At 41.2% G+C, this 14,337-nt stretch overlaps 1 protein-coding gene across 2 annotated transcripts; it reads right to left on the bottom strand.

Moving 5' to 3' along the window:
• Window positions 1-7,139: 7,139 nt before the first annotated feature.
• On the bottom strand, window positions 7,140-12,986 carry bcl2l10 (BCL2 like 10). 2 transcript variants are annotated; one of them, XM_036535850.1, is made up of 3 exons: window positions 12,917-12,976; window positions 11,414-11,824; window positions 7,140-8,008 (listed from the first exon to the last, which is right to left on the bottom strand). In XM_036535850.1, the coding sequence occupies exons 2-3, from the start codon at window positions 11,819-11,821 to the stop codon at window positions 7,886-7,888; spliced, it is 531 nt and encodes a 176-aa protein (XP_036391743.1). In that variant the 5' UTR covers window positions 11,822-11,824; window positions 12,917-12,976; the 3' UTR covers window positions 7,140-7,885. The 2 variants fall into 2 exon arrangements, with proteins under 2 accessions (XP_036391743.1, XP_036391742.1); XM_036535849.1 differs by having other exon boundaries at window positions 7,141-8,008; window positions 12,910-12,986.
• Window positions 12,987-14,337: the final 1,351 nt, after the last annotated feature.

Raw genomic sequence — 14,337 nt, 5'->3', positions numbered from 1 at the left:
GTACCTGTCAGACAGCCTACACAATACTTACATTACATTATTGGCATTTAGCAGGTGCTCTTATCCAGAGCAATTTACACCAATTACTGGTTTTTACAATGTCATCCATCTATACAGTTATTTACTGGGGCAATTGTGGGTTAAGAACCTATCCCAAGGGTACAGCAGTAGTGCCCCCATGGGGAATTGAACTGGCAATCTTTTGGTTACAAGTCCTGCTCCTTAACCACTGTGCTACACTGCTGGCCGTATTGTCTTGCTGTGCATCACCGTTCAGCATTCATCTAGTGATGACTGTGCTCTTAAGTAGGATAACGTATGCACAGACACAAAGCAATCAAGAATGGAGGGCATTGCATCCGCTCAGCCAGTGAAGAGCAGGGAGTATCTCATTATGTAAGGGACAAGCAAGACTCCTCCCCATGGCCCCTGCATGATTTACTCAGTCGAGTGAACGGTTGCTAAGCAGAACCCCCTTATCCAGAGTGCATCAGGCGGTGTATATATCATCAATTTATACAGCTGGATATTTACAGAAGCAATTTAGCTTGAGTACGACAGCATTGTTGGACCGGGGAAATAAACCAGTGACCGAGGCCAGCACCTTACCTCGTAAGCTACACTGTGTTTGGGCACTAGGATGCATGTGAGGCTGTCTGAATGAGGCAGGCCTGACTTTTAAGTAAGTTCTTCAGTGCATGGCTCTCTGCCTCGGTGAGGGATACTGTTTTGGAGCCCAGGCACAGACAAATAGCCTCTTAAGTTACATCTTACCTCACCCTCATAAAAGAGGAATATATATCTCTCTGCATGAAGGGAGAAGGTGATATTTCAAGCGGAAAGCATTACAAACTCTCTGGCCAGAGTGAAACTGGGAGTTTGGGTGAAAAGCCAAAGATGGAGGCAAACGACCAAACTGCAGACAAGTACAATTTTCTAATTACCCTCAAAAGACAAAACATTTCTATATAGATTCATAGTCGAAAGCAGATTCCTTCTCCTGACTTCCTGACAGGACTGAAGACCAAGTAGAGTAATCCTGTAAGAGCAAGGAGCTCAAGACTACTGACTCTCCGTGATGTTTTTTTCTTCCTCCTACCAACCAACCACACCATCCTCCTTGATCCGAACGGCGTGAGAGAGGGTTTTCCCCTCCAAGGATTATCTACACATCTGTCACGTCAACAACTGATAGTGTAAACAGATTAAGTGGCCTCAAAGGCTCATTAAACGGTTCTTCCCTAATCACGCGCTCTTCTGACAGCTTGGGCCTGAGGGGTCACAGCAGTGAGAGTGGTACAGTGAGGCCGGCAGGAACGTAGAAACCAAGGCGGTGATGTTGGCTGATTCAAACACCCAGGTAAACAGTAGCAGGCTGTACCTGGTTAATGAGAATGAAAGATTAGAATCTGCTCCTAGGGGCTAATTTGCCATCGCCCCTGTCTCTGTCATGATTTTTTGGCACGGTGTGAGCCTCTTGAGTGATGCAGAGGTGGAAAGAGAACAGGATCTAAAGGAAATGTTCCCCAGCCTGCTGTTTATCTGTCACATTAGCATAAATAACACAGCACTCACCATGTGATGTGACAGGCATCTGAAACTCATCACACATCATTGCTGTTCTGCCCAGATTTAACCTACTGCAATGCAGCAGAATTCTGATGGTAAATTTTTTTTTTTTTTCCCTCTTGAAAGAAAGAATACCGAGATGCTGTACATCAGATTCTGGATATTATAACACACTTTGCTAGCAGTCAAGGAATTACCCATTCAGTCCCACTTGGATTGATATTTGGCATAGTAAAGTGCTAGGTAACCATCTGACTGGAGATCCTGCTGTACCATATTCATTACATTATTGTCATTCAGCAGCCACTATTGTCCACAGTGATTTACACAGGTTACAGGTTTGTCCATTTATACAGCTGGATATTTACTGGAGCAATTGTGGGTAAAGTAACTTGCCCAAGGGTACAGCAGCAGGGGCTCAGTGGGGAATTGAACCAGCAAACTTTTGGTTGTAAGCCCTGCTCCTTAACCACTACGCCACACTGCTGTCCCTAGTAACCCCTCCTTTGTCAGCCCCGTGATTGGATAGAGAGAGAATGGAAGCAGCAGACTTTCAGTTCCATAAACTCATCTGAACCGTCCGTCTGGCGGGTATCTCAGGCTCTCCGGGGTCTCAGGTGGGGTGGCGCACCCGTGGAGTCTCATGTTGTAGCCGTTCTTTGTTTCAAGCAGCTGTGAGATTCACTTCAACCTGGAGCTTTCAGCTCTGAAACCAACCTCATGAGGCGTGTTATTAACCTCCAGACACTGACGGCAACAAACATGCCATTTTCTGCGGCTGCTTCAACGGCGCTGTGTGAAGCCCCCTCTCTGGGGGCAGGCTGAGAGTGTGTTCAAACAATAATTTTCACAAGGCTGAATCATCAGCGCCACTAAAACATCAACATTTTCCACGTGTAGATTTGACACGGTTTTTCAGACACGAGGGGTGGAACAGTCCCAATGCAAATCTTTCAACCAAAACCGATGACCGGGAAAGCCTGGAGACTAGTAGCAGCATGCTGATATGATCAGCCAGGTTTTGCCTTTAGGACTGATGTTAATTATTGAATCCTTGATGGAATTATGAATCCAATGGCAGGGAAACAAAGGCAGAGCAACCTGTTCTTCTCAGTACAATGTTATTATGTTCTGCATTGAACTAATTAACAAATGAAGAGAAAGTATATTTACATATAATGTACACCTCAAAGTTTCCCGTACTTCACATCAAACAGCAGGCATACATTAATGTCATTTCCATGCAGTTTTGAAATGTAAAGGACACTCAGAACAGCTCTATGGAAAAAAGCTGTTTATTTATCTTGCTTTGATCATGTAACATGCATATGTAATGTAATTAATTCTAAGCCTTCTGGGAAAAAAATCTTACAGCAAGATTTAAGCAGTGTAATGTATATACACTTGTTTTTTTATTTTGGTGGATTTTAAACCAATTTTTGAAGAAAACATGCAGACCCAGATGCATATTACGTGTATTTTGCAGGACCAGTGTACATCATTATGTATAAACTCCAAAAGCGAGTGTAAATTATACGCTTGAAGAGGGAAGGAGTGGTTTCTGTAAACTGACGGGAGGGGGATATCGATAGTGGTTCATAGTGAAAACAAAACTCCAAGTTCTCTGTTTTAAGAGAATGGAAAGACAAAGTGGCACTTTGGTTGCATACGTCCTGTCCACATGCCGGCATGTGAGAATAAGGTCGTACATTTATCATATAGTTTCAGGAAATGTGTAGGAAGACCTGCTGTTAGACACCTCCCCACCAGTTCCCCATATGACCACCGCTACACACATCATCTTTTTTTTTTTACCTCTCTTTACCTCTTTCATACCCGAGAGAGAGCTATTCCCATCTCACACATCCTGGTAGTTCTGCATGCTTTGAGAGAAAAAAAAAATGGAAAAGTAAGCAAATGATAGGCATAGATAAGCATACGTACTGTGGTGTGAAGGTACACTGCCCTGCCCTAGCCTAAACACTACATATTTAGCAGTGGTGCCAGAGGCAGTTCTACTGCAATCAAAATTGCCTTTCTGTGTAACATGCTAAAATCACACCAGACAGGCTGATCTGACATGACAGTCCTTTGAAACGTTACGGAATGTTATGATCTGACAAGCTGCTATTTTGTTATTCCATGAATGTTCTTCCGGAGATCAATGTAAAGATATAGAATGAAAGTGTGAAGGCAAAAAAAAAATAGATATGTGGAAGGTGACAGAAAGCAACAGTGAATCTTGTGTAATGCTAACTTCTGTTTCTTTACTGGCAACCTTGTGACACAGTACTTTTCCTGGAAAAGAAAAAGAAAAAAATCTTTGGAATTTGATGAGCAGAAACTGTGATCATGAATGATTTACTGTTTCTACAAAGATGAGGAATAAAACTGCCAGGTTGTTGAACAGTTTAAACCAAACTTAACACTATCAGAGAACTGAGTTGATAGAGATAAACATTGTCAATGAAAAATGATTTAAACAGACAGAGGACAGTTTGCAGTGTTGTTTGACCCCTGGGTTTCATTCCTAAAACAGGATGCAAAATAGCCACTTTTTACGGTTTTTTAAAAATTATTATTGCTTGACAATCAGCAGGAAATCCTCCATGGAAAGTCTGCATTAGCACATTTCCCCCACCATGAATCATTACCCCGCCGGTTCCACAAACAGAATAAATGCAGAGTCAAAGATAAACCTGGAACGCCCGCAGTGAGGGCCATGCATGTTGCAGTCCGAGAGCTTCATGGTGTGCAGACAGCGTTGTGCCGGGTCAGTGCTGACGAAGACAGGGTCGGGAGTGACTAAGCATCTGGTGTGGCCACATGAGAGGCTCATGGCACTTCTGTAAGCAGTACAGATTCTGACTGTAAGTGCTGAGTCTTGTCGCAACGGTGGGGCAGGGCAGGCCACACGAGCGCACCCTGAGTTTGTGAATGATCAGTTGCGTTCAGCACTGCAGCAGCTGCATTCAGCTGCATTCAAAAATGCAGGGTGCTGGTGCGACCAGTCAACCTCTCCACCTCACAGATCTCTGCATCCCCTTATGGGAGACAGCTGGTGAGGCTGTAGGGGTGAAGGAAGGTCCAATGATCACAAAAAAAGGAGGCTGACTTGAGACAAACTCCAACGTGAAGCAGCACAAAAACCACAAGACAGCTGTGAGTCTGATGTTTTTTTACATTTAGACCTCAATGTAAAAAAATATGCAAATAACAAAAAAAAAAAAAAAAAAACGTGTGGGCTACAAGTATGCAAATGCAATATGAGCAATTATCATCCCTGACCTATGTCGAGGTGCTGTCCCTGGTGACAGACGGTGAGCTCATGCGGCTGGAGTTTCCTCTTCGCCGGGGCAACACCTCGCCACCCGCCTGCTCTGGCAAACCCACAGTTTCAGGCTCCACAGAGGTGTCAGTCTCAGCTCTCAGTGTGCTCTCAGTACTCATTCTGTGTGTCTAACATCAGACAATTCACAAGGGCAGTCGGTAGAATGAGTGTTAATAAACCAAACATTTTATTCATGTACCACCGATATTCTGCATACATCTATGGGCAGAAGATTCTGTGTTCTGTGCGTGTACACTCTCACTACCAAATTTTACAGTCATGGGATTACCACTGTTTTACTTCAAATGACATCCGCAAATGTCCCAAAATTTCCTTGGAGTTTTCACATTCTTGTTAAGGGGCTTGGAGTGGCTCAACAGTTCTAACCTTAAGGACTGAACTTTGCCTGAAGCCTGGGATGTTATAGACAGCACTGAGCTGCTCGTGGCAGACCTTTAAAGGGCACAGACTACATGCAGCAGAACTTCCTCCTGTGGTTTTAAAACCCCCAGAGATAAGGTTTTACCTACAGCTGGATCTGTCAGCTGCAACATTACGTTACATTACGTGATGGTACTGCGGGTTCAGAGTTAGATAACAGAGCTGAGTGGTAAACTGGCCAATGATGTTCCATGTCTTGCCCCTTCACTGGATGCTGGAGTGTGTCAATGAGATATTCACGTCTTCCCTGCACAGCATGTGAATGTGCATTTCAGTGGTGTCCAGTACCATGAATTATGCATGAGAAACGGCGTGGCAGTGGGATACCTTACTGAGGTGAGTACAACAGAAATGTGAAATGAGAACATGCAGCCACATCACATGTACCACAGCCATTGCATTACTTAAAACACTTCACTGCATCGCAATTTGGGAAATGTACCACAGCAAATCCACGGAGCTTATTCGTTATCAGATGAACCTGCCCTATGTTTAGCCTCATTTACAGTGCAATTAGCACTTCAGCTTTGCTTCACTTTCTTTCTCTGCCATAGTTACAGAGGGTGTAGGCCAGCACCCGCAGCTATGCGCTGGACCTGAAAAAAAAAATGCACGTGGTCTCAGTTTGTAAACAGAAAAGTGCAGGGTGTAGGCCGCAAACACACAGGTGGAATGGTCGGCATTGCTTGCTGTAATAATAGTGATTATAGAAGGCAAGCAAATTATGGCCTTCAAGTCTAAAAAAAGGAAAAAAAAAGCTAAGCTTTTTTCTAAAAAGCTAGCTAACAGCAGAAGTTGTTCTCACAATCTTGAGACTTAAAACACACACACACACACACACACACACACACACACAGGAAGTTTATCATGGCACTAATGTGGACTCACCTGATCAGATATAGGCATTTACCAGACCTTTTTCAGACCCCCAGGACTATATATAAAATAGCGCACTACATGAACTGAAACAAATGTGTGTTTTTATGAGAAACCTGTGAGTTACTGAGTAAGTCACTACTTACGTGAAAATCATGTATAAGAATTTGTGTCTTGTTTATATTCTGTTGTGTACAGATTGTGGCAGGGAACAGCGCTTTCCATAATTGCAAAAAATCTCTGGCATTGAGGAAGACCAGTGCCGCAATGACATCACAATTAGCGATTATGACTCAGCGTCACTACGCCAACATGCAGGTACACGTGAAGGGCAATGTGCTACTGCCATCACTATAGTCAAGATCAAAGTGGCTTTAATGATGTCACTTTGACCTCTGATATGCACTTAGCCAAAACAGATCCTATTACATGCAATTTTTTCCATTTAATACTTTCTATAACTAGTTCCTCTGAAAGATTAAAATATTAATCACAACAAACATTAATACTAATAATTTTGTCTTTTTTTATTAGAAAAAGTTAAATGGATAAGGCAATGATTATAATGCTTATGTCAAATGTCAAAAATCATCTAAGCCAGTGTTTCTCAATTCTACTCCTGGAGGCTGTCCACTGTCCTGCATATCTTCTATCTATCCTTGCTGCTTGATTGAATCAGGTGTGCTCAGCTAATCAAAAGTGCCACTGATGAGTTCAGTCAGGTAGGCAGAGCAAGGATAGATAGAATATATGCAGGACAGCAGGCCTCCAGGAGTAGGATTGAGAAACACTGATCTAAGCAATAAATAATTTTAAGTTATATATATATATATATATATTTGTAAATTTCATCACAATAAAACAAAAATGACTGATGTTTAAGTAAAATGCTACCCTACACGGAGCTCGGGGGTATAAACTTTTAAGGGGAATCGTACTAAAAACACAACCAGACAGTAAATTAATGCTTCAGTTACAAAGACAGTGAAATGAAAACGCAGATGCAATGAAAGCTGCAACTCACCAACTCCACAAATGGGATTGTTTACATTTTTTATTTAATATAAATAATATATATCATTAGACTTGAGAATTCGCAAAGCAGTTCACCGGATTGTGTTATTTCAAAAACGTGGACAGAGAGCCAGTACAAAAAGAGTTTGTAGCAAAACAACTATGGCCACTAAATTCTGTCCTCACACACGGCCTCTGCACTTGTGACTGTGTTAAGATGCATGCACCGTTTTCTCATTTTGAGCACTGGACCGTTTATTCTCTTAAAAGAATCAATTCACGGGACTGTGTGCAGGGTGCTTTATTGTTAACGTTGACAGAAGAATTAAACTAAGCTGTCATTTTTTTTTTACAATAACATTCATTTCAACAGTTGCTGAAGTCATTATGTTCTGTGATGATGGACTTGTAACCAGTGATTTGAGAACCTGTTTTTCCCCCAAAGTTAAGAACAAAGCACACTGCAATTAATGTTAACTAAGACTTGGGTCTTCTGGGAACATCCAATGGACACTTGGGAATGATCACATTTCTAACCCGGAAACCTGAAATTACAAACTCTGAGGATAAGGCTTTCGTTGAATATTTGTAAAATTAATATTAATGAATACTTGGAATGGGATCTAAAGAAAAGGGGACAGAGGACAAATTAGTCTAGCGTACAAGGAGAAAGGTTAGGCCTGCAATTCCCACACCCGCCGCAGCAAACAGTGCCGTCTTCACCGATGATTCCTTATTCACTTCCCTCGCACAGTGGGAGAACTTTGTGAACCCTTCCTGCACAAAAGACAAAAAAAAAAAGTTTTGAGTTGAATTTTTAATGACAGTTTTCAACGCAAGAACCAGACCCCCCTCTGAAGGATTTCCTATAAAGCAGTAAAAAAAAAAAAACTGCTGGATTTGTTTGGTCATCGCTTTGATGAAGCATTCTGTGGTTCTCTGCTATATACTGTGTGGCAATGGGTATCCATACAACAATGGACACATTATACTTAAAACCCAGAGAGGTCCGATGTTATACAATTCATACACAACTGAAAATTCAGAATCAGCCTTTTTGGAGACATTGCTAAACCACTAACCACTGGCTCCCATAAACATACAGATGAACATAGCCTACATTTTACCACCCACAAAGGAAAGTTCTGAATTACCTGAAAGGCAGTTGGGTTTTTCCTATGCAAGGATTTAGCCCATTCTAAGTGCATAAATTACATTACCCACTATGCTTTGCGGCACAACGCACACTGGAGAGCATTTAGCCACACTGCACTGAAGACTGGGGAGAGCGGTATATACCAATACTTAAATCACAAGATAGGGATGATTCATACTGCCCCTCACAGCAACGTTAAGCGTCATGAGAACAGGCTGGCAGCAAACTGGCAGGAATAGTATTAAAATATAGCACCTCTCATAGGTAATGTTGACTCAAAGCTAAACTGGATTATTCTGTGACGATCTGACCCATTACTCAGTCATTGCCACTAAGTACAGCTCTTGCATCTGTACTGAAGTGCTTACGTCCAAAGTGATATGACCAAAACAGAAATGCACTGCACTTAATTCATGCCAGGCAACAACAAAGCAAATGACTTTCATTTTTTTTTTTTTTTTTTTACTCATTTTAAATTTTTATATTTTATTTTATTTTCCTTTATGGTTCTCTCAATGGGCTGGTACTTTTCAGCATGGCCTCTGCAAAGGGCTGAGTGCAGCTGGCGATACAGTCAGCGTTCTCAAATCCATTTGCATAAATTACAAACATGGACTCAATAAACAAACGAAACTCATAAATCATATTTCTAGCCAGCTTAAAAAAAAAAAGCGCCAGCGCATAAGCAGAGGATCATGCGCCTAAGCTATGGTTCCCTCTGACGGCTGCCAGCCTGTTTTGTATGGTGGCCTGCTTCCCCAGGTTTGATTTAGGTCTGCTTTACATTCCTTTTACATTCCTAATATGAGATGACCTCTGCACAGGTAAAGGCCCCCCAAGCAGCAGGGTAGCAGCATGGTGTAGTAGTAAGAAGCGTGGCTTGTAACCCAGGAGTTGATGGTTCAATTTCCAGCTGGGGCATTGCAGTTGTACCCTGTTGAACCAAAATGTATAACTGTAACCTAAATGTCCATCTTTATAAATGTATAAATTTTGGCTCAGCACCACACACATTCCTGAAATATGCACCTAAATTTTTACAATGGAAAGACTGACAGAGAAGTGAATGTAGTAGCTTACAATACGGCTACATCTAATACACAATGATACAGGCTTTGGGATGGCAATCACGCAAGGAACTGATTGATTGCCATTTTAGGTTTGATGATAGTTTTATTAATGGACCACAGTTTAAAATACCTCATTGTAACATTAACTGGAAACTGCAAAATATCATATATAGATCATTTACAAGCTATCATAAGTGTTGGACAACTAAGCTGTAAGCTGGGCAAATGTGACTTTCAGTTGTGTCCGAGTTACACACCTATAGCCTTGCATTACTGAGCACGTCATACAGGAAGATTCTCTGCAAGCCCCAACAAGAACATCAACCCAAGATATAACCATATAAAGTGTAGAAGGCTGTTCGCCTCTTTCATTTGAACCGGTCTTTCAGTTTCAGAATGAGCAACTCACATGCCATTCTAGCTGACCTTTTATACGACGCCAATTTACTGATTGTGCATTCAGAGAAAAGAGAAACCACACAAAGTACCGGGCTTTCATTTCTGAATATAGGCCTTCCCCAAATGGTTTAAAACAATGGTACTTTCCACTCTGTGGTATCCAAATAGATACATATTGTTTTATAGATCAAGGTGTCATTAATAGTGATAAGAAGCTGAGAAGGTTTGTCTAATGCTAAAAACTTACACTGCTATACTGCACATCTTTCGATGGCTAGGACAGCTAATTCCAGTCTCCATCAAAGGACTGAAAGATTTTCAAAGTATCTCAATTCAGTTCAGCTTGACATCCCAAAATATAATATTCTTTGCACCTTCCCTAACAGCCAAACTTACACAAGAATCTGTTTTGGCTCACCACCCACATTGCTGAAATATGTACCACACCCAAATTTTGACAATTGAAAGACTGACAGAAAGGTGAATGTAGTAGCTTACAATATGGCTACATCTAATACACAATGATCCAGGCTTTGGGATGGCAATCACGTAAGGAACTGATTGATAACTAAGGAACCATTTCACATAATAACATAAGGAACTGTTTTAGATTTGACGATAGTTTGGTTAATGGACCACAGTTTAAGATGGCTTGTTGTAACGTTAGATGCAAATTATGGATCATTTACAAGCTATCATAAGTGTTAGTTCACTAACTAGCTGCAATGAGGAACTGAGCATGCCTTTAATAATTTCTTTAAAAAATATTGTTTTAAGGTAGCTGAAAAGATTAGCTACTTTAAAACAGTAACATAAAAGTTTCAACAAGCAACGTGGCAACAGTAGCTGTGTTACTTACCCTTACTAACAATGGCAAAATATTCTATTATGGCTGCCTGTCTCTTGGACTGAGCCTCCTTTTGCCTCATGTCTGCTACAGACATGAGAAACATTGTCATTGTCACAGCTATGCAGGCTCTCAGTGTGGGGAAGGATTGTGTTGTGTGAAAAATGTTACATTATATCCCATCGTTCCCTCTCAGCAGCATTCAATTTACCTGTCAGCACCTATGCTGCCAGCACAACAGAACCATCCAATATTTACTTTAACCAGGCTCATATATGTACAGAGTTGTGTTAAATCACTTACTTACAACTGTCATTTTTATTATTTTAAAACTTGAACTGAGGACAAGGAATACTGACACCACTGTGGTTAACCCACAAATCTGCTACTGGATAACAGAGAGGTGACTTTAGAGGGTTTTGGGAAGAGAGCTAGTGCTGTAGATTTGAAGTGAGAAACATAGTATCACTAGACTTGAGGCCAGTGCATGCATTACCCCATAGCACAGGAGACTTCATGGTGTTTACACTTAAAAAGTGAAGATAGGGCTATTTGCATAAGGCCAAACAACACACCATGAAAAAAAAAATAATGAAAGAAGGAGAAAGGGGTTGGATATGAGAGAAAAGTGGGTGGCAAAAAATAAAAACAGCCCTAGCATTCTCAAACACAAATAAAACACCAGACAGGGCAAAGACATTTAAACCTACCCATCCCTCGTTTTCCACTAGCCAGCCTTGTTTCTCCCCGCCGAGGTAGTCAGCTATGGTCTCTGCTAGTCTTCTGCACTTCTCTCTGCTCTCTCCTCTGGAGTACAGTTCATTGACCACCATTCCCATGAAGGTGAACAGAGACACGACTCTTCCCCAGTTCAGCTTCCCGTCTCCTACCAGCTCCGTCATCACCCTCTTCAAACTGGCGCTGAGGTCGGGTCCGCAGCCGTTGATGAAGCCCTGAGCGAGAGGGTGAAATTTCGGCTTGTACCGTCGCTCCATCTCCTTCGCGAGCTGTCGCATGGCCTTGGCATTTTCGCTGGGAGGCGTCCGTTGGATCCCGATGCAGAAGTCCATGTAATCTTCTGCCAACGCTAACGTCTCTTTCCGCAACCAACAGGACATTTTCTAAACAGAGAGGAGGAAAAAAAATGCTCAACACATTCGTTTTCCTCACTTTAATGCAAGTCTTTCAATCGCAATTGTGTCTAGGTCGGAAAGTCAGTCTGATTGATCTAAATAATCTAATGTGATACCCCATTCAGTTAGTAATGAACATGCTACAGTTGTGTAGCCTATCCTGTATGTGTGCAGGTGATGAGTATTTCCACTACCAATGTTATAGTGCGAATACACAATGGAATATAGCCTACATAGCGAATTTTATGTAGCCCCGTTATATCCACTTTTACTGCATTACAGCAAACGAAAGTGGTTTTGGTTTCACAATATTTCTATGAGATATTTCAATTTATTTTTCGAAACCAATTTATCCATTCAAGCAGCTCCCGTTTCATCAGAACCATCGGGTAAAGGATACGTTTAACCGTTACAAAAATGCCACTGTGAATCATTTACGAAAGCCTGACGAAGATGACAAGTAAGAACCAGGGCGAAAAACTCAGTAAAGCAGCTGGATAAAAAACCGCCATTCACTTTGTCTTTTGCATCCGTTTTTATGAAACATACTCAGAGAGACAGCCAAATAACGTTACACAATTTACCATTAACTTAACCAGCAAACTAGCATCAGAGTAAAAACACACTTATTTCCAAAAAAGCAAGCTTGCTGGAATGAAGTATCTCTACCTAAAACAGGAGAAATAGCCAGAACACGGCACTGACCGGCTAAATAGCGACGTCACAAGATAGCCAGTACAAGGCGTCACTCATCTGCGCTGATCAGCTGTTTGCTAGATTGTTCAATGAAAACACATGTATCCTTTCCTACACGGTAGACCCAACGCGTACACCTGTGAGTAGTTATCAAGCCACGGTGTTCCGTTTCATCTGCCAATGACATGCTACCTAGGGACACCAGGAAGGGGTAACAAAATCTGCACCTAATTTGCTTGCTATTTAGAAAGCATTTTTTTTTACTTGCTTCAAACGTCTAAACCGGACGCACCTGACAACTTATCAGCCTAGTTTCCACAGACCCGTGTTTATATGTAAAGAATTTACGACAAATAAAGCAAATAACGAAAACGTACATCTCACCCTCCCAGCAGTATCTGCCCTCTCGGCTCGTCCAGACCAAGGAAAGGAAAGCCCATTCGGAAAGACCTCACTTCCCGTACTCAGCCTTCTAGAGGGTGTTACAAGCCCCTCCTCCCGTGCGTCACAAATCGGGTATTCCCTTACCGGAACCAAACTATGTACGCAATTATTTGTTTAAAGAATGCAATCCGTAATTGAAGCAGTGTTTTGTATACATTCTGTGCTTGTATATACACATTGTCAGATAGCATTGTCGGTACTGAAGTGAATTAAAAAAATTATCATGACAGCTCCCGTAAACATAATGATGTACTAGTGTACTGTCAGCGTAACAGTGAACTGAAACACATATACACTCTAGATAGCTACATACATGTTATAAATACCATCATTGCTCAAGCTTAGGATATTGAGAGACAGACGCCACAAATCATATTAAAATGTTTCTGACTGGAAAGTGTTTTAAAGAAATTAGCCTGGCATAATTTTTAGTGTTATCAACATGGTCCCAAGGATACTGAAAATCTAATCATCTACAAAAAGTACCACTCATTTCAACAGTGTTCTTTGTTGGTACTTTTGTTCACCAGGCAGCTTGAGTAATGATTTCTCTGCGGTTCAACCTGGACAAGTTATTAAAATGAATGTGTTATCTTTGTCTTTACAAATATATTGATGTGTTATTAATCTTCCCATCATCGCCACCACCACCATCATCAACTGATACATGATGGCAATAATATGCCATTTTATGACATTATCATTATTATTAATAATTATTATTATTATTTTATTATTGTCACATGCCAATTTTTTCTCACAGACTGCTGAAGAAACCTTTAACCAAGGGCATGACGTGAAAGCCAGATGCAGCAAGCCCAGTAAACATCTATGGCATGATATGGTTATGAGGAAATATTTTTGGACTTCCATTGAAATGGTTGCGTAATATTATGTCATATGTTTTATTACTGCTGTAATGTAGACTGGAAACATTCTGAAGACATGATGTACCACCTTGTAAAATGCAAGCCCAGAGAAAGCACAACGATACTGAAAAAACAATGACAGACAATGATTATGAGCGATATTTAAAATACCATTTATTACATTTGTGAGATTTAAGGTGAGCATATAGCTGCAACAGTATTGTATCAGACTACATAAGCACCCGGCTAGGATAAAGTTCAAATATTAGAACAATACTGAAAGCTACAGGCTTTTATTTCTACCTTCGCTATTGTACACTTGGTCAAACTGTAACTGTTTCCGACAGTTCTAAGCAAAACTTATCACATCTCAGGCAATATCTCAATTCTACCACAGGCCAAACTGAAAAGGTGAATGAGGCGAAAGAAGGGACTACAATGTTACACACAGTGGTGCTGCGCTCGTACGTAATTCTCAATGGAAAAGTACTC

The sequence above is a fragment of the Megalops cyprinoides genome, chromosome 8 (genome assembly GCF_013368585.1).
Source record: "Megalops cyprinoides isolate fMegCyp1 chromosome 8, fMegCyp1.pri, whole genome shotgun sequence".
NCBI classification, from domain to species: domain Eukaryota; kingdom Metazoa; phylum Chordata; class Actinopteri; order Elopiformes; family Megalopidae; genus Megalops; species Megalops cyprinoides.
Note: the sequence above shows the minus strand (reverse complement) of the source record. Positions and strands in the feature narration are given on the sequence as shown.

What these genes read in the sequence shown, in the direction of transcription:
- bcl2l10 (XM_036535849.1), bottom strand. Translation starts at nt 11,821, where the DNA reads ATGTCCTGTTGGTTGCGGAAAGAGACGTTAGCGTTGGCAGAAGATTAC. An exon ending in TAGTGGAAAACGAGGGATGG is followed by an intron (nt 8,009 to 11,413) that starts GTAGGTTTAAAT and finishes TCTTTTGTGCAG; the next exon opens with GAAGGGTTCACAAAGTTCTC.